The sequence below is a fragment of the Pleurodeles waltl genome, chromosome 5 (genome assembly GCF_031143425.1).
Source record: "Pleurodeles waltl isolate 20211129_DDA chromosome 5, aPleWal1.hap1.20221129, whole genome shotgun sequence".
In the NCBI taxonomy this organism is placed as follows: Eukaryota; Metazoa; Chordata; class Amphibia; order Caudata; family Salamandridae; genus Pleurodeles; species Pleurodeles waltl.
The window spans coordinates 173,230,003-173,257,703 of NC_090444.1; the positions used below are offsets into that span (position 1 = coordinate 173,230,003).

General features: G+C 43.5%; 1 protein-coding gene across 1 annotated transcript in view; it reads right to left on the reverse strand.

The window, feature by feature from the left end:
• Positions 1-27,701, reverse strand: part of IARS2 (isoleucyl-tRNA synthetase 2, mitochondrial) — a 381,953-nt gene that overhangs the window by 35,701 nt on the left and 318,551 nt on the right. The window contains exon 21 of the mRNA XM_069233870.1: positions 11,877-12,067. Within this exon, the coding sequence (XP_069089971.1) occupies positions 11,877-12,067 (191 nt within the window). The remainder of the gene's footprint in view (positions 1-11,876; positions 12,068-27,701) is intronic.

The following is a 27,701-nucleotide window of genomic DNA, read 5'->3' on the forward strand; positions in this document are numbered from 1 at the left end:
TATGTTCAATTTATGTCTGAGTTGGTTGAGGGGTGGTTCTGTGCAAAAAAGTGAAAAAAGCTAGGAGCACACAATTAGAGAAAGCAGTATAAACTGACAAGAGCTGGGTATGTTTAGGTGAGGGACTTCTGTGTGCAGACAGGTGAGTAGTATTAGGCGGATGCAGCTTACACAAGTAGGAGGCGGCAATAAATTCCGCTCAAGTTTTTTCTCAACAGCAAGTTGACGAGCACAAGCGAGAAGTAGTGTCCTTTAGATGATTTTCAGGTGCTAGGAGGACATATGGTGAGATTTTCCTTACATGGGCAGTCAGGACCGTTTGCCATGAGAAAGCTTCCGCTCAAGTAGAAAATCTACTTGAGAGGTAGCAAAATTAACTTGAGCAGCAGTGCCCTCTGATGCCCTGCATGAGACCATTCACAATGATTTTTCAGAGCAGAATGAGCTCCTGGTGCTAAAAATCAGAGCAAGCAGCGTGATGTGCCGATTTCTGCGCATTTGTGGAACTCCGTGGAATCCTGTCCCTAGACACAAGTAGTTACATACAAGTGGGACAAAGCTCGGCACACAGAGATTAAATGGGGCTAGGTGCACACAGGTGAGTGTAAGCAAGATACAGTTATAAATGGTAGGCATGCATAGGTGAGAGGATTCTACATGTAGCTAGGAAAGTAGTCTACACAAGATGAGGCTAGGTGCACACAAATGCAAGTATGATATATAGGCACACACATGAAAAGGGCACAGTACATATACAACAGTGATATCAGTGATATGTGGCATAATAGAAGAAGGCAAAGATAGCTATCCGCATAAGAGAAAAGTGTACAGGTGCACAAATCTGAGACATGGTTAAATGCACATAGGTGTAAAATAAAATAAAGTATATGCTGTTGCATGACATCCATTAATAAAGTAGAAAGTCCCAATTCAGTTTGTGACTTGTTTAAAATGCACATGTAACAAAATGAGTGTATTACAAGAGAGTCCAACACAGGTTTAGACAGGCAGAATCCATGCCAGATTTTTATGATAAAATATAAAATAAGTGAGAGAGACTAGGTAAGCCCCAAAGACCTCAGTATGTCTAATTTAAGTCTGAGCTGGTTGAGGATTATTTTGGGGATTTAATGTAAATGCAACATATTTACAGAGCCACCAATACCTATGTTGGATATTCTTAGTGAACACTTAAAACAAATAATTATTAGCATTCATAGGTTAGGTAGATGTCACACACATCAGGTAATACACTAGACATGCTCTTAACAGAAAAAGCATCAATGTTTCCTGTATATGCAGGCAGTAGTAACAAAAGAAGTGCAAAGGATCTGAAACCGAAAGTGAAGTGAGTATTTCCATATTTTGGTGGGCATGTTTGCACCCAGAGTTGGGTCTGTGGAATCTGTATGAAGATTGGGTATGATAAGGAGTCTATAGATCTTTACTACCCAAGGTCATCCTGTGTCTAATGATTATGCTCCTCAGGAATAGCACGTCATATGGAGTTATGCCTAAGCATGTATTTATTTTGTCTTTCCATGTGGAGATTCTCTCTGGGCTTCAGTTGTGGTTTGTGGTTTGTGTACAACGGAGGCAATGTCTAGGCTTACTGTTGTTGGCCTAAGGCAAATAATGGTTATATTTAGCAAATTATGGCTCTGCTTGGGCATTGAAGCCTGTGACTGGGCATTTCTAGCTATATTTAGGAATATGATGACTCTAGCTGACCTTTTCTATACTTTTCTCTGGACTATGGTGTCTGTGATCCTAACTTTTTGTGAATGCACACTTGTGATATTGTGACAGCAGCCTACTCAGTGAATGGCTGGAATTAAAAATGTACTTACCTTTAGTAACACCTTACCTAGTAGAGACAATATCTAGTTGAAGATTCCTTACCTTTGAATTTCCCCCAGGTGTCAGACTGGATCCAGAGAATTTTGTGAGCAGTACGGCAGCACGCTGTCAGGAGGCGTCAATAGGCTCCGCATCCATCGTAGGCATTGTCCGCTCTGGATATGACGTAGTGGTTACTATATAGGCACCTCTCTATCGCATTAACATCAGTGTTTTTTTATTTTTTACTTTCAATGCCAGAAGCGCAAATCCATGAAGAAACTGACGACTGGTGCGTCAAAACTGAGGCCTTGAAAAGGGTGTCCCTGTCCCTAGAAATCAGTTTGCACAGCCGGAAGGATGGGTGGGTCGTTAAGGAATCTGCAACTAGATACTGTCTCTATCAGATACGGCATTGCCGTAACTTGCTAATCTAACAGAGGCTTCGAGTTGCAGATTCCATATCTTTGAATAGATACCCAAGCTATAAAAACCACAGAGATGGGTCTGCTAACCAAGATCATACTAGAATGTCAACAGGCAAAGTACGGAGAACTGAAAGTGCCCGTGGCCCATTGTGAACCGCAAGTAACGTCTGTAGTCAGACAGGAGGGGTATATGAAAATAAGCATCCTGCAAGTCCAACACTACCATCCAGTCTCCTGGGTCCAGGGCAGATAAAACCTGAGCCACAGTGAGCATCTTGAACTTCTCTTTCTTGAGGAAGAGGTTGAGAGACTGCAGGTCTAGGATAGGGTGAAAGCCCTTGCCCTTTTTGGGTACCAGAAAGTAGAGGGAATAGCAACCAGGAACTACTTCTGGCACGGGAACCCTCTCTATTGGTCCCTTGACAAGAAGGCATAACTCCCTCGTGGAGAAGGGCAAATGATCCTCTGTCATCCGATTGTAAGATGGTGGCATGGATGGAGAGGTAGTCTTGAAGGGGAGGTAGTAGCTGAGCTGATAATTTTCGGTGATGTCACTGGAGTTAAAGGTCAATCGATGTCACTTCCTGTGATGTCATCTGAGGGCCAAGGGGGACATGATGTCACGTCCGCTACCCCAAGCATTTTGATGAATCGACATCCATGCTGAAAGTTATTTAGTGAGATGAGGGAAGTTCTAATTCTGTGCCAATTTTGATTTAATTCCATTCAACTGTTTCTTTTGTATCGGACAGCAAACATCCCTCAGACAATTCAAACAGGAAATCATGCTTCTGTGACACCCCTCTCCTCACAAAAACTTATTTTATTTTCCTGGCACTAGCTCGATGGATCAGTCTAAAATATTCCATCAGGAAAAAATATTTGATATATATATATATATATATATATATATATATATATATATATATATATATATATATATATATATATGGAAAATGTCACTTACCCAGTGTACATCTGTTCGTGGCATGAGATGCTGCAGATTCACATGCTTTGCACATTCCGCCATCTAGTGTTGGGCTCGGAGTGTTACAAGTTGTTTTTCTTCGATTAAGTCTTTTCGAGTCACGAGATCATGGGACTACTCCCCTTTCGGCTCCATTGCGCATGGGCGTCGACTCCATCTTAGATTGTTTTCCCCGCAGAGGGTGAGGTAGGAGTTGTGTATTATAGTAATAGTGCCCATGCAATGGAGTAAATATGTATGTACATAATGTAGTTTAAAGTGATATATTCACAAATTTACAAATGTTCAAGATCAACTTCGAAAACGGCTATAGGCTCCCGGGGAGGCGGGTGGGCGCATGTGAATCTGCAGCGTCTCATGCCACGAACAGATGTACACTGGGTAAGTGACATTTTCCGTTCGATGGCATGTGTAGCTGCAGATACACATGCTTTGCATAGACTAGTAAGCAGTTATCTCCCCAAAAGCGGTGGTTCAGCCTGTAGGAGTTGAAGTTGTTTGAAAGAAAGTTCGTAGTACTGCTTGCCCTACTGTGGCTTGTTGTGCTGTTAACACTTCCACGCAGTAGTGCTTGGTAAATGTATGAGGCGTAGACCATGTGGCTGCCTTACATATTTCAGTCATTGGAATGTTTCCTAGAAAGGCCATGGTAGCACCTTTCTTTCTAATTGAGTGTGCCCTTGGTGTAATAGGCAGTTCTCTTTTTGCTTTGAGATAACAGGTTTGAATGCATTTAACTATCCATCTAGCAATGCCTTGTTTGGAAATGGGATTTCCTGTATGAGGTTTTTGGAAAGCAACAAATAATTGTTTTGTTTTCCAAATTTGTTTTGTTCTGTCAATGTAGTACATTAACGCTCTTTTGATGTCTAATGTATGTAGTGCTCTTTCAGCTACAGAATCTGGCTGTGGGAAGAACACTGGTAGTTCTACTGTTTGATTCAAGTGGAACGGTGATATGACTTTTGGTAAGAATTTTGGATTTGTTCGTAAGACTACTTTATGCTTGTGTATCTGAATAAATGGTTCTTGTATGGTAAATGCTTGTATCTCACTTACTCTTCTTAGAGATGTGATGGCAATTAGAAATGCAACTTTCCATGTTAAGTATTGCATCTCACATGAGTGCATGGGTTCAAAAGGTGGAACCATGAGTCGTGTTAAGACAATGTTAAGGTTCCACGAAGGAACTGGTGGTATAATTCTCTTTAGGCCTTCCATAAACGCTTTTATGACTGGTATCCTAAATAGTGAAGTTGAGTGCGTAATTTGCAGATAAGCTGAAATTGCGGTAAGATGTATCTTAATGGATGAAAAAGCTAGCTTTGACTTTTGCAAATGTAGTAAGTAGCTTACGATGTCTTTGGCAGATGCGTGTAAGGCTTGAATTTGATTATTATGGCAATAATAAACAAATCTTTTCCACTTATTTGCATAACAATGTCTAGTGGTTGGCTTCCTAGCTTGTTTTATGACTTCCATACATTCCTGTGTAAGGTCTAAGTGTCCGAACTCTAAGACTTCAGGAGCCAAATTGCTAGATTCAGCGATGCTGGATTTGGGTGTCTGATCTGTTGTTTGTGTTGAGTTAACAGATCTGGTCTGTTTGGTAGTTTGACATGAGGCACTACTGAGAGGTCTAGTAGTGTTGTGTACCAAGGTTGTCTTGCCCAAGTTGGTGCTATTAATATGAGTTTGAGTTTGTTTTGACTCAATTTGTTTACCAGATATGGAAGGAGTGGGAGAGGGGGAAAAGCGTATGCAAATATCCCTGACCAACTCATCCATAACGCATTGCCCTGAAATTGCTCTTGTGGGTACCTGGATGCGAAGTTTTGGCATTTTGCGTTTTCTTTTGTTGCAAATAGGTCTATTTGTGGTGTTCCCCATCTTTAAAAGTAAATGTTTAGTATTTGGGGGTGAATCTCCCATTCGTGGATCTGTTGGTGATCCCGAGAGAGATTGTCTGCTAACTGATTCTGAATCCCTGGAATAAACTGTGCTATTAGGCGAATGTGGTTGTGAATCGCCCAATGCCATATTTTTTGTGCCAGGAGACACCACTGTGTCAAGTGTGTTCCTCCCTGTTTGTTCAGATAATACATCATTGTCATGTTGTCTGTTTTGACAAGAATGTGTTTGTGGCTTATTATGGGTTGAAATGCCTTCAACGCTAGAAATACTGCCAGTAGTTGAAAGTGATGTATGTGGAACTGTCTCTGCTGAGTGTCCCATTGTCCTTGGATGCTGTGTTGATTGAGGTGTGCTCCCCACCCTATCATGGAGGCATCTGTTGTTATCACGTATTGAGGCACTGGGTCTTGGAAAGGCCGCCCTTGGTTTAAATTTATATTGTTCCACCATTGAAGCGAGGTGTATGTTTGGCGGTCTATCAACACTAGATCTAAAAGTTGATCCTGTGCCTGTGACCATTGTGATGCTAGGCACTGCTGTAAGGGCCGCATGTGCAACCTTGCGTTTGGGACAATGGCTATGCATGAGGACATCATGCCTAGTAGTTTCATCACCATCTTGACTTGTAGCTTTTGTTTTGGATACATGGCCTGTATTACATTGTGAAATGCCTGTACCCTTTGTGGACTTGGAGTGGCAATCCCTTTTGTTGTGTTGATTGTCGCCCCTAAGTATTGCTGTGTTTGACACAGCTGAAGGTGTGATTTTGTGTAGTTGATTGAGAAACCTAGTTTGTGGAGGGTTTCTATTACTTACTTTGTGTGTTGTGAACACCGTTCTTGCGTGTTGGTTTTGATTAACCAATCGTCTAGATACGGGAACACATGTATTTGCTGCCTCCTTATATGTGCAGCCACTACTGCCAGGCATTTTGTAAAAACTCTTGGTGCAGTTGTTATCCCGAACGGCAACACTTTGAATTGGTAATGTATCCCTTGGAATACAAACCTTAAGTACTTTCTGTGTGAAGGATGTATCGGTATATGGAAATATGCATCCTTTAGGTCTAGTGTTGTCATGTAGTCTTGTTGTTTGAGCAGTGGGATTACGTCCTGTAATGTCACCATGTGAAAGTGGTCTGATTTGATGTAGGTATTTAACGTTCTGAGATCTAATATAGGTCTTAGAGTCTTGTCCTTTTTGGGTATGAGAAAGTACAGAGAGTAAACTCCTGTTCCTTTCTGTTGAATTGGCACTAATTCTATTGCTCCTTTTTGTAGCAACGCTTGGACTTCTAGTCCTAGAAGAACCAAGTGTTGTTTTGACATATTGTGTGTTTTCGGTGGGACGTTTGGAGGGAATTTGAGAAATTCTATGCAATAACCATGCTGGATAATTGCTAGGACCCAAGTATCTGTTGTTATTTCCTCCCAATGTTTGTAAAACTTTGTTAGTGTCACCCCCCACAGGTGTTATGTGTTGGGGATTTGTGAGGTGGAAGTCACTGCTTGTTTTGAGGAGTTTTGTGACTTTGGAACTTTCCTCTACTCTTTTGGAATTGTCCCCCTCTATATTGTCCCCGAAAGCTTCCCCGCTGATATCGGCTCTGATACGTGGGCCTTGTTTGTGAGGTTGTGGGTTCTGTAGTTTGTCCCCGAAACCCCCCTCTAAACTGCGGTTTGCAAAATGTGCCTCTGCTCTGTGGGGAGTAGAGTGCGCCCATGGCTTTGGCAGCATCAGTGTCCTTTTTAAGTTTTTCGATAGCAGTGTCCCCCTCCGGCCCAAACAACTGCTGTCCGTTAAAAGGCATATTCAGCACGGCTTGCTGTATTTCCGGCTTGAATCCTGACGTACGCAATCATGCGTGTCTCGTTATGGTTACTGCCGTACTTACTGTCCTAGCAGCTGTATCTGCTGCATCCATTGCTGACCCTATCTGATTATTTGAGATACTTTGTCCTTCTTCCACCACTTGTTGTGCCCTTTTCTAGAACTCTTTGGGTAAGTGTTCAATGAAATGCTGCATTTCGTCCCAATGAGCCCTATCATATCTTGCCAGCAGTGCTTGTGAGTTGGCAATGCGCCATTGGTTTGCCGCTTGTGCTGCAACCCTTTTCCCCGCAGCGTCGAACTTGCGACTCTCCTTGTCTGGAGGTGGCGCATCTCCTGAGGTGTGTGAGTTTGCTCTCTTGCGAGCTGCCCCAACTACCACAGAGTCTGGTGTTAATTGCTGCGTGATATATACAGGGTCTGTTGGTGGTGGCTTGTACTTTTTTTCCACCCTTGGAGTTATGGCCCTGCCCTTTACAGGCTCCTGAAACACCTGTTTGGAGTGTTTTAGCATTCCAGGTAGCATAGGTAAGCTTTGGTATTGGCTATGAGTGGAGGATAGTGTGTTAAACAAAAAGTCATCCTCAATAGGTTCTGCATGCAAGGTGGCATTATGAAATGCCGCTGCTCTTGACACCACCTGTGTGTAGGCTGTACTGTCCTCAGGTGGCGACGGCCTTGCTGGGTAACAGTCTGGGCTGTTATCTGACACTGGCGCATCAAAAAGATCCCATGCGTCGGGATCATCCTGACTCATTCCAGTAGGAGTTGGGGACTGCATCAGTGGTGGAGTGGCTACCGGTGATGTGTGAGTTGATGGTGGTGGAGATGGTGGCGGTGTTGTTTGTCTTGCCACCTTTGCCTGTGGCTGCTTGTCCTTTTCTTGAAAGGTAAGTCTTCTTTTCATCCTAATTCGGGGAAGAGTACTTATCTTCCCTGTGTCCTTTTGGATGTGGAGCCTTCTCTGAGTGTATTCTGGCTCCATTGACTCTAGTTCTTGTCCGAACTTATGTCCTTGCATTTGGGAGGACAGTCCTTGTTCCTCTGTGTAGGAACTTGATTTCGGTTCCGAGGCTGGATGTTTTGGAATGGAAACCTTTTCGGTAGCCTTTTTCGGCTCGGACGACACTTTCTTTATTTTCGGCGTCCCGGTCTCTCGGTGGCGACTCGTTTCGGTGCCGCCCTCTCGGTGCCGAACTTGCTCGGACCCGCTGTCTCGGGCTCGAGTTTGCTGTGTGCCGGTATCTCGACCGGAGTCGGATGACTTCGACACATGCGTGCCCTTTTTCGGTGCCGATGATCGGTCACCTAATTTTCGGGTTAAGCCATGGCCTGCTGGTGGTGGCATCCCCTGGGCTTTTGTGGTCTTCTCGTGAGTTTTGTGTGTCGACGTCTTACTCACGGTTTTAGGCGTCTCTTCGGGATCGACCTCGTCCGAGTCCGACTCCTGGATGGAGAAGGTTTCTTCTTCCTCCTCCAAGTGTCTTTGTCCTGTCGGCGGCGACGCCATTTGCAGCCTTCTTGCTCTTCGGTCTCTTAATGTCTTCCTCGACCGAAACGCCCGACAGGCTTCACAAGTATCTTCCCTGTGTTCTGGAGACAAACACAAGTTACAGACCAGGTGCTGATCTGTATAAGGATACTTGTTGTGGCATTTGGAGCAGAAGCGGAATGGGGTCCGTTCCATCAGCCTTGAAGAGACACGTGGTCGGGCCGACCAGGCCCCGACGGGGGATCGAAAAAACCCGAAGGGCCACCGGAGCTCTTCAAAAGTCGGTGTTGATCTGTTGTAACTAACCCGATACCGAACGCAAACAATACCGTCGAATTTTCCGAGATTCTAACTATCTTTCCGAACCGAAACGCGGAGCGAAAAGGAACACGTCCGAACCCGATGGCGGAAAAAAAACAATCTAAGATGGAGTCGACGCCCATGCGCAATGGAGCCGAAAGGGGAGGAGTCCCTCGATCTCGTGACTCGAAAAGACTTCTTCGAAGAAAAACAATTTGTAACACTCCGAGCCCAACACTAGATGGCGGGATGTGCAAAGCATGTGTATCTGCAGCTACACATGCCATCGAACACATATATATATATATTTATATATATTTTTTTGCTATTTTGGTTCTTCTGTAATATGGAATTTGCAAACAATTCCCCCAGTTTATGTTACAGAAAATAGAGACTAAGATGGAGGAAGAGTGATCAAGGGATGCTACGGATGTGGCCGCCCAATTTCTGCATCCTGAAGCACTGTTGTATTACAGAAGGGGATGCAGACGCTTGTACAACCCATTCTGTAACATTGATAATGCTGGGGCACATACAGAAACTCTACTTTCTTGACGGCGCACTTCCCATTTGCATGTGGGCGTGGCCCCATGCAAATGAGGAATCACTTTGCCTCTATGCTCTGACAGTATTACAGATGTAGGCACACAGGCAAACAGGTTCCTAGAAGGCACACTAATAGTGCACCACAGAAAGGGGGCTCTTTTGTAATATGCCAACTTTGTATCCATTTGGAGGCAGCAAAGTGAGTTCCATGGACATCTCCCATTAGAAGGTGCAGTCACTCACAGCATCCACCTGCAGTGGTATCACTACTACAACTTTAAGTGCAGGTCAGGTGCTGCCTGCACAATGAAACATGGAGTGGCACCTGAAAGCAGCTGCTTGCATTTCACCTATGCCCTGCCCTGAGGGCAGAAGCAAGTTTGTGTTTGCCCTGGGGGCAGAGAATTAATTGTAAAAGGGCACACTGTCCCTGTTACACCTGACACACCTGTGTTAATGTGTGTAATGACGCAAATATGGGCAGTGTGCCCCTTACATACAGTTGTGTTCCCTACTGGGAGCTTTCTTTCAGTTGCAATTTTTTTCCCCATCACTCCACATATAATCTCTCTGTTTTCTTCTGAAACAGATGGCCCCTCGCTCTCCTCATATTGTCTCTGCTGCGGGATATAGCTACAGGCCAGACCAGGTTTGCTGCCAGGTGTCTTATACATATTTTTTCTTCTACATTCTCTTGCATCTCATATTTCTCTGACAGTTCCTTTCTCTTTCAGGTAGCTAGATTTGTCCTAATGATGACCCTAATTTGTATTATTAGGGTTGAAACGTTAGCTTGATATCACCACATGTTCATTTACTTGAATAACCACCAGTATTGTGTGATTACGTTATTTTGTATTCTCATATTTGCAATCTATGTCCTGCTGGTTGATTAATTTCTTATCTTGTATACTTCTGTGCGTGTTGTGCACTGTACATATTTATCCACATTGTCTCACTTTGTCACCTTTGCACTGCGCCATCACATGCAGCACTGCATTATTAATGAGGAGTTTTTTAATATGATTAATACAATCATTAAATCTGGAATTGCATGTGTCTGTCTGTGCTTGTCACATTGTTTGTGAGTGGGAATTCTCTTTTCTACCAAGTACAAGTATTTTTTTTATATATAATTGCCTTGGGAACATATCTTATGACAATGACCTTGCATTGTGGTGACCTTGCATTGTGGGCACGTAAAGAAATGCATAGCCAGTTTTTGTCATATTTGCCCTGGTGCAAATACTCTCCCTAATATGAAAGCAGAAGTAAATAGTGTAAATGCATTTGCTGTGTTTTTATAGCAGTGCTACATATTGGAGATAATATATATTTAAACAGTGATTGGTTAGTAAAAACTAAGTGCTGGGGCCCAATGTTTAGCTCAGACGTTAGCAGCCAGTGTCACTGAAAGTTGGGTTGCTGAATATCAATGCTGTGTAGTCCTGATTCCACCTGATGGCTCTTTAATCAACCATCCTTCACTCCTTGCTGCTTTATCTCACTTTTGCAGGTTTTTTTCATCCCTGCTTTCTTTCTCTATTACTGTTTTCCAACTTTCTCCTACCCCTCATTTTCCTGTTTTGTGTTTTTCTCACTGCTATTCTGGACCAAAGTCTGTTGAGGAAAAGTAATTGCTGATCCACAAAAATTAGTGTTGGCGGTTCCTCCTACAAACTCAGCTCAGATTTAACAATGCATGTAAATAGTCAAAGATGAACCACAGGCACTTGTGCAAGCACATACATGATCCTCAGAAAGACTATCCTCTCCATTAGAGCAGCGATTACCAACCTTTTGACTTGTGTGGACCGCCACTTTATTATTACGGGAACCCAGGGACCCCGACTGAATCATAATTGGAATCCGGGGATCCCCACTGAGTCATTACTGAAAGCTGCAGACCTAATCTGTTAATATTATGTAATGTTCTAACTAGTCACGGACCCCCTGAGGAGGTTTTGCGGACTCTCAGGGGTCCCCGGACCACAGGCTGGGAACCACTGATTTGGAGCTCTGTAATAGCACTGATGAGCTACTCGTATTCAACACAAGTCTGTTGTGTTACATTAGACAGGAGTCTTATTGTGGGTTTCACATTTTGGAAATTATGTATCACTTCAGACCCAAATGAACTTGCTTCATGTTTAAACTCAATTGGATTCTTCATTTGGTAGCCCTTAGACACAATATTTATTAAACTATACCCCTACAGTTAATTTTCATACAGGATTTGCTGGATGAATGTATACTTTTAGAACCACTGTGCTCATTGACAACTATAACTTCTATTATTGTATGTAATCTACTACTTGAGCCTTGAGAAACATTATTGTATAATGAAACGTGTTGACTTTTGATGAATAAAGAGAAAAGTAAGGATACAAACAAAACTGAATATTGACATCCTTTCCCTGTACACATTTATGATGGGGCATTGTGTGCATTATCTGATGACATATGGTCATTTTTAACTGTCAAATTATAACTCATGTGCTTCCTAGGATGCTTATTAATAAGTTCACTTTGGTCATACCTCCATTAACTCGAAGAACAGTCCTGGCTCAATGACCACGGTCACATCATACTCCACGGCGTTCTTCCCGGGGATGGATCCTAGGAAAGAGTCTCTTAGGGCACAAGCACCCTCGATCGCTTCTTCAAGACCTGGCTTCTTCCAAACGGAGCTCGAATGAATCCAGCCAGTGCGAAAAACACCTTCAGATTCTTGAAAGAGAAATTCAGGGGTTTCCCCATAAGAAATGGTATTTAGTTTATCAAAAGATCCAATAAAGAATAATAATCTGCTGCACTGCAGACAGGTCTTAATAAAGTATTATACATTTAAAGTATCATTATTTCATTTTAAAAACAACTTCAGTGTATTTAAAAATACAATGGCCCTGCATAAAGATTCACTTCAGCTGAATTTCCTGTTGACATTTAGAAAGGCTATTTTATTTATTTATTTATGGGTTATTTTCAAAAATGTAATCTTTCATCCTAAATAGGTCTATTAAGCAATGTAGAATTGTGCTACCATTCCCTACTTCCCTAAATGTAAAATCAGCAAATTATGCTTGCAAAGCCACAATTACATTGTATTTGTCCTTCTGACAGCATGAACTACTTCACAATTGGTAAGAAGGGTGAAGTTACATCAATATGTAACAGGTTCTGGCATTGTGTAGACATATGCATTGGTATGATTACATTTCCGTTGCTGCTGCTGCTAATAACAAACATGACCCTAAAATATTAGATCATTTTCTAATGAGTCTTATCAGACATGCACATTTACGCTGCTTCCTATGGAGTGATCTACAGGCAACCCTCATCAAATTATGGATATTTAACCAGCATCTTGTTTACCTTAAGGAATATTTAGCTACAAATTTCGTGTACACTCATTTCCAGGGCGAAGAGTCATAATGTATGCAGTAGTTGTCTTTCTTTCCTTGCTGATGGCAACTTAACACGAAACGTGACAATTCCCAGAAGCATCTTATTGGAAGTCAATCGTGTTTGGTCCCACCTCTCCATAGCCCATGTGTCCTTTGATTAAACACAGGACCTCCTCTTTTCTCCGAGAGCCCCGGAGCACAAACATTTCTATTTCTCTTTGCTCCTGTAAGCATGCCAACAACGGAAACATCTTAAATACCTAGTTAATAGTGGTAGATTATTTACACTACAGTTTTAATATGCTGGGTACTGAGTTCGAGACTCTAGACGGGAACTGAGCTCCTGCTTACCATCTCAGATGGGTGTGGAATGTGTCCAGTCAAGCAGCTGGAGTAGACGGACAGAGCTTTGTGCACACGGAGGGTAAAAATATTATTTCATAAAACTGTTTTATTTCTATGAGGAAGGCAAGAAAGTGGACATAGAAAAACATGAAGGGCCAGCAAAAGACACTTAAGAGCAAGAAAGTTGAAAGCCCTAATTAGAAAACCGCAAATTGAAATCCATCATCAGTACGGAGCAACGCTTATGTGTATCTTGCGACTCATTCAAAATACCTTTTCAAGACAGGCTTAATTCAAAAATGAAAGTGAAAAAAATGAATTTGGTATTTTTCCAATGAAAACAAAAGAAATATAGGAATAAAGAAGACAGCAAACCCCTCAGTGAAAAGATGTCTAACTAAAATATTTGTTCTTTAAGAAATCAGCAGGATCACTTTTCTGAACGTATTTAGTAGCATTTCGAGTACAATTTCAAGAGAGTACCTCAGTTGTTCATAGGGACAGGAGAAAGCTTTTGATGAGTCTGGCTCTTTCTCACATAACCTGCGTGCAGATTCTAATCCAGAGCACCAGCCAAATGCCCTTGTGAGTCGAGAGACTGTACGTGGAGACATGTTAGCAACTCTGAACAACGTACGTAGAGAGTTGCTTGTAAGCAGTCCTATGGCCAGAGTGATGGAGTCCATGAAGGCTATTGCCACTCTTGTTCTTCTCCCCCAACAGCTTTTGGGCACTTGGAGAGGCATGAATTGAAGCCACATACACTAAAATGCAAGTCTGTAAGCAATATAGGGCACCTGCAATCCTTGCAGGGTATATATACATCCTAGCCATACTAACTTAGATATCCTACTGCTAGTATAAACGTGACTTAGAGGAATCACTACAGACTTGTTAGCCACTATTCCAGAACACTTTTATATAATATATTTTAATAGAGATGCCATTAAAAAACAAGCATTTGCAATCCAACGGGTCTCGCATTTCTCTGACTTAGCAGTTGTAAACTCCCAACCGGACTTTTCTTGCCTCATTAAAAGGAAGAAATAAAAGCGCGATCGCGCTGCTAAAAAATTGAAATAGAAATGGTCTCAGGGTCGATGTCATGCAAAGCGCTCGGCTTCTGCGAAGTGAGATCGCGCTGCGAAAAAAGAGAAAAAGTAGTCCACAAACCGGACGGAAAACAGCGAGCCTCATATGTTCTCAGTACTTGGTCGCTGCGCTTGAGGAGGGCTAACCACTGGAAAAGGCATGAGGAATGCATGCCTTCCACTAATGAAAGCAAGCAGATTTTAAAAGGCAAGCCCACGAACCAATGAAAGACACTGACGTGACATGGGCGGGGCTCCGAGCCCTTTTCTAACTACTACAGGGTCTCGCAAGCGATACGCATGCACTAGCGCATGCTATGCAGGCTCGACCCTAATGAGGTGTAATAAGTTATCTTAAGGTCTCTCCTATGCAAACTGAATAACTCACACACTTATGTTATTATTGAGGATAGATCATCTGAACAGCCCACCCAATGACATGGCTGATTTTCCCTGACCATTCCATTAACTCTTATGCTCACTAATGATTAGTCACTCGCACCGGATGCTAATAGATGATTTTATTTATTGGGTCTATGATCCCAAGGCTGGTTCAAAAACTGAATTCATGGAACTATGAACTTCATTAGATGTATCACTAGTGTTCATAGTCCTATACGGAGCAAAATACATATTTTAGATCTAATACGGGCTATCAATATATTAAAAATCACAATTTAAATGTATCCTCATTCATCTGCTAAGACCATTTTTAATCAAGTTTGACTTAACTGTTTGGGAGTAATTTAAGTCAGATGTAATTATAAATGTAAAAATGTCCACAAATGGCAGAAGATTAATCGTGAGGCAACAATGGCAATGCTTAAAAAACAATCAGCCTAAACTGAGTTTGATCATTTTCCTAATGTGTGAATGAAGCATCTACTTTATATACTCCTAGGGTTAAGAGAATTAAGAGTGAAGTCAGTTCCCTGGTTTACCGAAGAGCTAGTGGAAGTAAAAACAGAATTAAGCCACCTAAAATGTAAATGGTGCAGGAATTACGTGAGGAATTATATATGTATATTACTGAGCACATAGCCCCCCATTAGGACATTGGCGGTAAGTGCCGCTTACCGCCAGGCTGACTGCCGCCAACATTCCGCGGCGGTATACCACTACCCGTATTATGACACACACACATAGGAATCCGCCACTATACAGACACACACACAAGTCCGCCAGCCCAAAGGTCAGTGATAAAATGGCGGTAGCAAAGCCCACACTGTTACGCTAACAGAACTACGCCCACAGCCTTATGACCCACAAATCACCGCTGCGGACATTCAACCACGGTAAACCATTGGCGGTACATACCGCCACTCTCAAAATACACACACACACACACACACACATACAAAGCAACGCCACATTGGACAATTCAAACTACACACACCTGACACACATACACACACCACTATAAAACACACACATTACCCACAACCCTTTACCACTACAAACAAATTACAACAGAGAAAGAGCCACACCAGGAGCACCCACAGAACACCATCACCCATACACCATCCACGCACCTCACAGCACACATGCCAACACATCACCCCAACACATCACCCCACACACACCACACCCATGGCATCACAAAGACACCGCAGGTACTCAGAGGAGGAAATCATCCAGGTAGAGCCACAGCTATTCGGATCACAGGTGCAGCAGACATCCATTGCAAGGAAGATGGAGCTATGGCGGAAAATCGTGGACAGGGTCAACGCCGTGGGACAGCAACCCAGAACAAGGGATGACATCAGGAAGAGGGGGGAACGACCTACGGGGGAAGGTGCGTTCCGTGGTTGCAAGACACCAGATAGCTGTACAGAGGACTGGCAGTAGACCCCCACCTCCTCCCCCACAACTAACAACATTGGAGGAGCAAGTCTTGGCAATCATGCATCCTGAGGGTCTGGCAGGAGTAGCAGGAGGACTGGATTCTGGTAAGTCAAATCTTTACTACTTTCACCCCCTACCTGCATGCCATCACATACCCCCACCCTCAACCTCACTCCCATCACTCCATCACCTCCCATATACCCAACCATCACAACCCACTCATCCCAATATCAAGCCCTGCATGCAGCATCAATGCATGGACACCCATCACAGACCTGCATGGACAACCATCACCACTGCATGCACACAAGAGACAATCACTTAGCCAACCAAATAACAACTCACACAAGGCAAAGCTGCCATGGTTCTGGAGGAAGGCCTTGAGAGGGTGCAGGTCTGAAATAGGATGAAGGCTTCTTCCTTCTTTAGCACCAAAAAGTAGGGAGACTAACAACCACAACCTACTTCTGGTGCAGGCTCCCCCTCACCCGTGAAAGCTCATCTGGCCAAAAGGGCTTGCACTTCCTGCCATAAGACGGGCATATGGTCCTCCGCCAGTCATTTTGGGGATGAGGATGGTTCAGCGCAGTATAATTGAAGGGTAAGGCGTACCCCTTCTGGACCATCTACAAGACTCACTTGTCTGATGTTGTGGTCTGCCAACCCGGCAAGTATCATTGGAATCTGCCTTCAACCAGGTGGCTGTAATCCACTAAAGATATGCTAAAGGAGTATGGCAGTTTGGGCTGCAAGGAGGGCAGTGGACTGGGTAGCACACTGACCTTGACCACGGCATCGTTGGGCACCACAGCCTCGGCGGCCTAATGGCTGAGCACCTTAATGAGGCTGAAGTTGTTGACTGCCAGTTGCAACGGTCGGGTCTGGATCCAGGAAACTATGATCTTGTAGCTAGGGAGATCCTTTCCCAAAGCCACCCTGCCACCAGGGAGAGTATCACAGGTTAGAGGAAGCCCTGGAAAGGAATCAGTTCTTGAGAGGAGGAAGAGCAAGAAGTTAAAAACCTAATATAGTGAAGAATTCCAGAAAGGCTGGAGTCGGCAGAGATAACCAACCTGGAAAAATATGGCTGCCATCTTGGATTGAGAATACCCCATAGGCAACACTAAGGGAGACGCCGTTTTGGATCAGGCTATTTAACTTCTCAGGATGGCGCCGCCCACCCAGAAAGCAGAGGAGGGCCGCAGCCAGCCTAAGGTGTGGATCGCATCTCCTATAAGGCCCCCAGTTCAGACCTGCCTGCCCGCCTTACCTCGAGGACACTATCGGGCACAGGTAAGCCCATTCACGGAGCCCACACCCTGCACTATTGGTGCATTGTTTACAGTCACGCCGCACTCGAACGCGGGGAGCGTGGCAGTATACCTCCTCTCAGAAGCTCTAGGTACAGCGGGATGGTGACGAATAAGAGCAGGGGCATAGACTGCAGTAGCAGGCTCCTACGACTGTTCCGAAATAAGGTACCCTTTACACCTGACCAAGTACAGCAACTTGTCCTGGAATACACACAAATCAATATCAGTAACACAAGTTTTTAGTTCAGATACATGGAAAGTAGGATTCATTTTCCAGGTTCTTGGAAGACTTAAACAGACAGTAACAGGATTAATTTATTGGGTAATGAAGAAGAGACCTAAAATTGTGGACTGAATTTAGTTTTCCCTTACTTAATAGGGACAAACTGAGAAGCTAACTGTACCTGGTCTCCAATTTTGTAGTTATGCTCAGGACATCTGTGTTTATTGGAGTACGTGTTCATTCGATCCTGAGCCAACTGCAGATTTTTAGCTACCTGCTCTCAAGTTTCAGTTTGAAAGCAGCAGAAACTGCTGGTACTGGTAATTGGGACTTCACAATATCAGGGCACCACTGAGGAAAGAACCCCAGTAGGCAAAAGAAAAGATACCTTTGTGGTGCTATGAACACTGTAATTATAGGCAAATTCAGCAGAGGGAAGAAGGGTCACGCAGTTATCACTAGTGGTGCTACAAAAACACCTCAGGTATTGTTCTAAGGTTTGGTCGGTCCTCTCAGTGAGCCCAATTGTCTAAGGGTGGAACCCAGAGGACAAGGCTCTGTTTATCCCCAAGACTGTACAAAATGTCTACCTAAAATACAAAACAAACTGCTGTCCAGTGATTCTTTTCCGTGCTACAAAAACACCTCAGGTATTGTTCTAAGGATTGGTCGGTCCTCTCAGTGAGCCCAATTGTCTAAGGGTGGAACCCAGAGGACAAGGCTCTGTTTATCCCCAGGGCATCCAAGTAGCATTATATGTATGTATGTATGTATGTATGTATGTATATATATATATATATATATATATATATATATATATATATACATACATACACACACATATATGGAAAATGTCACTTACCCAGTGTACATCTGTTCGTGGCATTAGTCGCTGCAGATTCACATGCTGTGCACAGTCCGCCATCTGGTGTTGGGCTCGGAGTGTTACAAGTTGTTTTTCTTCGAAGAAGTCTTTTCGAGTCACGAGACCGAGGGACTCCTCCCATTTCGATTCCATTGCGCATGGGCGTCGACTCCATCTTAGATTGTTTTCCCCGCAGAGGGTGAGGTAGGAGTTGTGTATGTTAGTAATAGTGCCCATGCAATGGAATGAATACGTATGTACATAATAAAGGTTAAAGTAATATGTTTACAAATGTACAAATGTTCAAGATCTACTTCTAAACGGCTACAGGCTCCCGGGGAGGCGGGTGGGCGCATGTGAATCTGCAGCGACTAATGCCACGAACAGATGTACACTGGGTAAGTGACATTTTCCGTTCAATGGCATGTGTAGCTGCAGATACACATGCTGTGCATAGACTAGTAAGCAGTTATCTCCCCAAAAGCGGTGGTTCAGCCTGTAGGAGTTGAAGTAGTTTGAAATAATGTTCTTAGTACAGCTTGACCTACTGTGGCTTGTTGTGCAGTTAACACATCTACACAGTAGTGCTTGGTAAATGTATGAGGCGTAGACCATGTTGCTGCCTTACATATTTCGTTCATTGGAATATTTCCTAGAAAGGCCATGGTAGCACCTTTCTTTCTGGTTGAGTGTGCCTTTGGTGTAATAGGCAGCTCTCTCTTTGCTTTAAGATAGCAGGTTTGAATACACTTAACTATCCACCTAGCAATGCCTTGTTTTGAAATTGGATTTCCTGTATGAGGTTTTTGAAAGGCAATAAATAGTTGTTTTGTTTTTCTAATTAGTTTTGTTTTGTCAATGTAGTACATTAGTGCTCTTTTGATGTCTAATGTATGCAGTGCTCTTTCAGCTACAGAATCTGGCTGTGGGAAGAACACTGGTAATTCTACTGTTTGATTTAAGTGGAACGGTGAGATAACCTTTGGCAAAAATTTTGGATTTGTCCTTAGAACTACTTTATTTTTATGTATTTGAATAAATGGTTCTTGTATGGTAAATGCTTGAATCTCACTCACTCTTCTTAGAGATGTGATGGCAATCAAAAATGCAACTTTCCACGTTAAGTATTGCATTTCACAAGAATGCATGGGCTCGAAAGGTGGACCCATGAGTCTTGTTAAGACAATGTTGAGGTTCCATGAAGAACAGGTGGTGTTCTTGGTGGCATAATTCTCTTTAGGCCTTCCATAAACGCTTTAATGACTGGTATTCTAAATAGTGAAGTTGAATGAGTAATTTGCAGGTAAGCTGATATTGCGGTGAGATGTATCTTTATGGAAGAGAAAGCTAGATTTGATTTTTGCAAATGTAGTAAATATCCCACTATATCTTTTGGAGATGCGTGTAATGGCTGAATTTGATTATTATGGCAGTAATACACAAATCTTTTCCACTTATTTGCATAGCAGTGTCTAGTGGTAGGTTTCCTAGCTTGTCTTATGACCTCCATACATTCTTGTGTGAGGTCTAAGTGTCCGAATTCTAGGATTTCAGGAGCCAAATTGCTAGATTCAAAGATGCTGGATTTGGATGTCTGATCTGTTGTTTGCGTTGTGTTAACAGATCTGGTCTGTTGGGTAGTTTGACATGAGGTACTACTGAAAGGTCTAGTAGTGTTGTGTGCCAAGGTTGCCTTGCCCATGTTGGTGCTATTAGTATGAGTTTGTTTTGACTCAACCTGTTTACTAGATATGGAAGGAGAGGGAGAGGGGGAAAAGCGTACGCAAATATCCCTGACCAGTTCATGCATAGAGCATTGCCTTGGGATTGATCTTGTGGGTACCTGGATGCGAAGTTTTGGCATTTTGAGTTTTCCTTTGTTGCAAATAGATCTATTTGAGGTGTTCCCCAAATTTGAAAGTAATTGTTTAGTATTTGGGAGTGAATTTCCCATTCGTGGGTTTGTTGGTGATCTCGAGAGAGATTGTCTGCCAACTGGTTCTGAATCCCTGGAATAAATTGTGCTATTAGGCGAATGTGGTTGTGAATCGCCCAATGCCATATTTTTTGTGTTAGGAGGCACAACTGTGTCGAGTGTGTCCCTCCTTGTTTGTTTAGATAATACATTGTTGTCATGTTGTCTGTTTTGACAAGAATGTATTTTTGGGTTATTATGGGTTGAAATGCTTTCAGCGCTAGAAATACTGCTAACAGTTCTAAGTGATTTATGTGAAACTGCCTCTAATGTATGTCCCATTGTCCTTGGATGCTGTGTTGATTGAGGTGTGCTCCCCACCCTGTCATGGAAGCATCCGTCGTTAGGACGTATTGTGGCACTGGGTCTTGGAAAGGCCGCCCTCGGTTTAAATTTGTACTGTTCCACCACAGAAGCGAGATGTATGTTTGGCGGTCTATCAACACCAGATCTAGAAGTTGACCCTGTGCTTGTGACCATTGTGATGCTAGGCACTGTTGTAAGGGCCGCATGTGCAATCTTGCGTTTGGGACAATGGCTATGCATGAAGACATCATGCCTAGGAGTTTCATTACCATTTTGACTTGTATCTTTTGTGTTGGATACATGGCCTGTATTACCTTCTGAAATGTTTGAACCCTTTGTGGACTTGGAGTGGCAATCCCTTTTGCTGTGTTGATTGTCGCTCCTAAGTATTGCTGTGTTTGACACAGCAAAAGGTGTGACTTCGCGTAGTTGATGGAGAAACCTAGCCTGTGAAGGGTCTGTATGACATTTTGTGTGCTGTGAACACTGTCTTAGCGTGTTGGTTTTGATTAACCAGTCGTCTAAGTACAGGAACACATGTATTTGCTGCCTTCTGATATGTGCAGCTACTACTGCCAGGCATTTTGTAAAAACTCTTGGCGCAGTTGTTATTCCGAATGGCAACACTTTGAATTGGTAATGTATTCCTTGGAATACGAACCTTAGGTATTTCCTGTGTGAAGGATGTATTGGTATATGGAAATACGCATCTTTTAGGTCTAATGTTGTCATGTAGTCTTGCTGTTTGAGCAGTGGGATTACGTCTTGTAACGTGACCATGTGAAAGTGGTCTGATTTGATGTAGGTATTTAGTGTTCTGAGATCTAGTATTGGACTCAGAGTTTTGTCCTTTTTGGGTATTAGAAAGTACAGTGAGTAAACTCCTGTGTTTTTTTGTAGATTTGGTACTAATTCTATTGCGTCCTTTTGTAGCAATGCTTGAACTTCTAGTCCTAGAAGATCTATATGTTGTTTTGACATATTGTGTGTTTTTGGTGGGACGTTTGGAGGGAATTGGAGAAATTCTATGCAATAACCATGCTGGATAATTGCTAAGACCCAAGTGTCTGTTGTTATTTCCTCCCAAAGTTTGTAAAATTGGCTTAGTCTTCCCCCCACAGGTGTTATGTGATGGGGTTGTGTGACTTGTGAGTCACTGTTTATTTTGAGGAGTTTTGGGGCCTTGGAATTTTCCTCGATTTCTTGGGAATTGGCCCCCTCTATATTGCCCCCGAAAACCTCCCCTCTGATATTGACCCTGGTAAGTAGGCCTTGTTTGTGAGGTTGAGGTTTCTGTGGGTTGACCTCGAAACCCTCCCCTAAAAGGTGTTTTTCGAAATGTGCCTCTGCTCTGCGGGGAGTAGAGTGCGCCCATGGCTTTGGCTGTATCGGTGTCTTTTTTGAGTTTCTCAATGGCAGTGTCTACCTCCGGCCCAAACAATTGCTGTTCATTAAATGGCATATTGAGCACAGCTTGTTGGATTTCCGGCTTGAACCCTGAAGTGCGCAGCCATGCGTGCCTTCGTATCGTGATTGCAGTGTTTATTGTCCTTGCAGCTGTATCTGCTGCATCCATGGAAGACCGTATCTGATTATTTGAGATACTTTGTCCCTCTTCCACCACCTGTTGCGCTCTTTTTTGGAACTCCTTGGGTAAGTGTTCGATGAAATGTTGCATTTCATCCCAATGAGCTCTGTCGTATCTTGCCAAAAGTGCTTGTGAATTGGCAATACGCCATTGATTTGCTGCTTGTGCTGCAACCCTTTTTCCCGCAGCATCAAATTTGCGGCTCTCTTTGTCTGGAGGTGGTGCGTCTCCTGAGGTATGAGAGTTGGCTCTCTTACGAGCTGCCCCGACAACTACTGAGTCTGGTGTTAGTTGTGTTGTAATATAGATTGGATCTGTTGGCGGTGGCTTGTACTTTTTCTCCACCCTTGGAGTTATGGCTCTGCCTTTAACTGGATCCTGAAATATTTGTTTTGAATGTCTTAGCATTCCTGGGAGCATGGGAAGGCTTTGGTACTGGCTATGGGTGGAGGATAGGGTGTTAAACAGAAAGTCATCCTCAATTGGTTCAGAATGTAAGGTGACGTTGTGAAATTCGGCTGCCCTTGCGACCACCTGTGTGTAGGATGTACTGTCCTCAGGTGGTGACGGTTTTGTAGGATAGGAGTCTGGGCTGTTGGCAGACACTGGAGCATCGTAAAGGTCCCATACATCGGGATCATCCTGACTCATTGTAGTATGAGCTGGTGAGTGCATCAGTGGTGGAGTTGTTGCTGGTGATGCATGTATTGATGGTGGTGGAGACGGTGGTGGGGTTGTTTTCCTTGCCACTTTTGCCTGTGGTTGCTTGTCCTTTTGTTGAAAGGTAAGTTTCCTTTTTATTTTGATTGGGGGAAGAGTGGTTATCTTCCCTGTGTCCTCATGAATATGAAGCCTTCTTTGCGTGTAGTCAGGCTCTACAGCTTGAAGCTCCTCTCGAAATCAATGTAATTGGGAGGTTAATCCTTGTTCCTCTGTATAGGAACTAGTTTTCGGTTCCGAGAATGGATGTTTCGGAACCGAAACCTTTTCGGAAGTCTTTTTAGGCTCCGAAGAAACCTTCTTTGTTTTCGGCGTGGTGTCTCGGTGCCGAAATTCTTCGGTGCCGCTGTCTCTGTGCCGAAGTTTCTCGGAGCCGCTGTCTCGGCTCCGAGGTTGCTGTGTGGCGGTATCTCGACCGGAGTCGGATGACTTCGACACCAGCATGCCCTTTTTCGGTGCCTTGGATCGGTCACCTAGTTTTCGGGTTAAGCCATGGCCTGTTGGCGGTGGCGTCCCCTGGGCTTTTGTGGACTTCTCGTGAGTCTTGATTTTCGACGTCTTACTCACGGTTTGGGGTGTTTCCTCGGCGTCGAGTTCTTCAGAACCTGACTCGTGGACGGAGAAAGCTTCTTCTTCCTCCTCGAAAAGTTCTTGACCTGTCGGCGTGGACGCCATTTGTAGTCTCCTGGCTCTTCGGTCTCTCAGCGTCTTCCTCGACCGAAACGCTCGACAGGCTTCACAAGTATCCTCCTTGTGCTCGGGGGACAAGCACAAGTTACAGACCAGATGCTGATCCGTATACGGATACTTGTTATGGCATTTTGGGCAGAAGCGGAATGGGGTCCGTTCCATCAGCCTTGAAGTCGCACGTGGTCGGGCCGACCAGGCCCCGACGGGGGATCGAAAAAACCCCGAAGGGCCACCGGAGCTCTTCAAAATTCGGTGTCGATTTGTTCTAACTAACCCGATACCGAACGCAAACAATACCGACGATTTTTTCCGAGATTCTAACTAACTTTCCGACCCGAAACACGGAGCGAAAAGGAACACGTCCGAACCCGATGGCGGAAAAAAAACAATCTAAGATGGAGTCGACGCCCATGCGCAATGGAAACGAAATGGGAGGAGTCCCTCGGTCTCGTGACTCGAAAAGACTTCTTCGAAGAAAAACAACTTGTAACACTCCGAGCCCAACACCAGATGGCGGACTGTGCACAGCATGTGTATCTGCAGCTACACATGCCATCGAACATATATATATATCTCAAAGCAGAGTAAGTATAAGGCAGTTTTTTTGGGCACTAGGCAGTTTAGCTAAGGAACAGTAGAAAGCAATTTTGAAGAATGACTCGATTATGACCATGATAGTTGTCTTCCTCTCTAAGGGAGGAAGTTTCATAATGAAATCCATGCCAATAGTGTGCCATAGTCCAGGGGCGACAGGTAGAGGTTGAAATAGTGCTATAGGTCTTTGATGAAATGCCTAAGCTTGTACACAAACTGGACAACTAGAGTCGTAACTCTTGAAACCCTTTACCAGACAAGGTCACCAAAAGTGCCTTGACACTAGTTCCAATGTGTCCTTGAACCCTTTATGGCAGGTCGGTATGGAGTTGTGACAAAGGTGAAGAAATTTCTTTTGTACGTTCGAGGTGGGAATAAAGAGGTTTGGTTCCATTAAAATATAGCTCTTTCCTAACATGAAGAGAAGACTTGTTCCATTGTTCTGGAGTAATTCTCTGATGATTAGTGTGTACCTCCTTGAAGAAAGAAGTTACAGTCATGCTCACCAGGTCTGGAGGAAGGATCATCTGTGGTGTTGAACTTTTTTTTCGGGGTACAGATGAGATAGAGTATCCGCCACCTTATTAGAAGTTCCAGGAATAAAAGTGATTTGAAATCAAATTCAGAAAAAAATAAGCCCATCAAGCTTGATGGCTATTGCGACATGAAGTAGATTTTACAGCTTGTAAGCGACAATGGTCCAGTCCGATTACAAAGGGATATTTAGCTCCTGGTAAGCACCTTTGGACATGTCAGTCTCCACCACAAATGGCTTACTCAGTTCTGGATGTTGGAGAACTGGATCAAAGGTAAAGGCTTTCTTCTAGAATGTAAAGACTCTTTCTGCCTGAGAATCCCACTTAAATCCATTGGATAGTTGTTCTTTCTTTAGTAGTCTGGAGAATTTGGAAGAGTAAGTGGAAAAATCTTTTATGAATTTGATAGAAATTTGGATATCTTAAAAAGTGTTAGGTCTCTTTCATGGTGGAAGGGGATGGCCAATCCAGAACAGCAGCAAATACTCTAGGATCCAAAGCAACTCCAGTCAACGTTAGTATAAAACCTAAGTATTCAATTTCTCAGACTTCAAAGATGCATTTCTCAGGTTTACAAGATAGATAATTTCTGCTGAGTCTGTTCAATACTTCGGGAACATGGTTTCAGTGTTCTGATAGGCTTTTGGAAAATATCAGAATATCATCCATGTATACTATGAAGAATAAATTGAATACAACAGAAAACTACTATCCATATATCTCTGGAAAACTGAAGGGGCGTTACAGAGTCCAAAAGGCATGACATATACTAAAGTGATCAAATGGGTTACGAAAGGCTGTGTTTCATTCATCACCATTTCTAATGCGTAGCAGGTGGCATGCTTCTTTAAGATCTAATTTGGTAAATATGCTGGATCCCCATACTGATTCTAGGATGTCTCTAATTAGGGCTAAAAAAGGATCGGTCCTTGACGGTGATCTTGTTTAATTTTCTGAAATCATTACAGGGCCTCAAGCTCATTTGATTATTTGGGCATGAGGAAAAGAGGAGCTCCTGCTGAGAGGATAAAGGTGAAATGAGTCAATTTTCTAAATTCCGATCGAAATACTGTCAAATGACCCCTTTCTATGACCTGGATAGTGCATACATTCTGCTCAACGGAACATCTGATCCTGGTCTGAGAATGATTGCACAGTCTTGAGGCCTATGAGGGGGATAAAAAAATATATCTTGAAATTCTGTATGTGGTTCAGGGACTTAAGTAAAGCAATGACAATTTATCCCTGTTTTGCCAGCTTTATCACAGTCCACAGTTTTCTGAAAAGCCCCCAAACAATTCTGGTTGCAACAGATCAAGCTCAAAGAAATTGTACAAGTTGCCTAGTTGAGAAAGGGGTTGTGTTGACACAACAGAGGAAGACCCAACATATCTGGATGGCTGGGAGAAGTGATTAAATCAAAACATCTTTTCCTGATTCTGAAAGATAGTCGTCTGTAATTTGGAAGAGCATTCAATGACTGGACTTGAGATTAAGGGGGTACCTTCTATGGAGTGAATAACTTCTGCCTTCTCTTTCTGTCCTCTTTGGATTTCATTAGCTGATGCCGAATTAGAATCCAAACAATTTCCTGTAGCTCCAGAATCTAGTTAGGCTGTTGTTGCCACGATCTTTCTAGATTCCAGAAGCAACGTTATCAGCAATAAAAACAGCAGAGTTCCAGTTTCTGGAACACATTTTGAGAGGAATAATTGAGGAAGATTATTGCCCAGGCTAGGGCATCTCCAGTAAGACAGTTCATTATGTAGCCCACCTTGATTTTGTCCAAATGAAAGGTAAAATGGATTGTCATGGTGTCCAGGAATTCATGCTCTTTCTCTGCGTTTCCACACGGGCACCGAAGGAAGGTCTATAGTATGATGAGACCCGCCAAGGACTGTTGTAAGGCAGCATTTTTATTGCATAAGGCACACAATTAAATATTCTGTTGTCGGATAGTTTCCTGTAGTTCTGAAATCCATTAGTGGTAGGTGTCGAAAACTGTTGATTGCAACAGTACGGTCTGGATCCAGGAAGCCCTGATCTTGTAGAAAGGACGATCCCTTCCCAAAGCCCCACTGCCAACAGGGAGAGTATCCCAAGTTAGAAGATGCCCTGGAAATGAACCACTTCTGCACAGGAGAAACAGCAAGAGGGCAAACACCTTCTAAGATGAAGAAATCCAGAGGGGCTGGAGTTAGCAGAGAGGTCCTAACTGGAAACAGGCAAGAAACCAAGGAATAAATAGTTAGGGACACTAGGTACCAAGTAGGAGCCATGCACGCAGACTGGGGACATGTGCAACACACTTTCTCCAACATCTGGCAGCTTTAAGTACCATAGAATTACCTAGAACAGGGAGTAACCCACAGAAAAGATATGGTCGCCATCTTGGATTGAGAATACCCCCATAGACAACAATAAGGGAGACGCCATCTTGGATTAGACTATCTAACTTTCCAAGATGGCGCCGACCGCCCAGAATGCCAATGAGAGCCTCAGCCAGCATTTCTCACCTCCTGTAAGGCCCCAGCCCAGACCTGCTTGCACGCCTTGCCTGGAGGGCACTATCGGGCACAAGGAAGCCTGTTCATGGAGCCTGTGCACTGTGCGTTGTTTACAGGCTTGGGACACGTGGAGCTCTACAGGAGTGACTGGCAGTGTGGGGTATGTCTGCCGTACTGCAAAAGGAACGATAGGGCTGCTGTGGCTCGTGAAGTGGGACAGATAAGCCCAGAGACGTACTCTGGCCCTGCTCCCTTTGAAACGCTTCAGAGCAGAATCTGACTTGCCCTCAAGAGGTGAGTACTGTCAAAGGGCATGTGCCTAATGGACAACTGAACATCTCCTGAGAACCCTACTGATC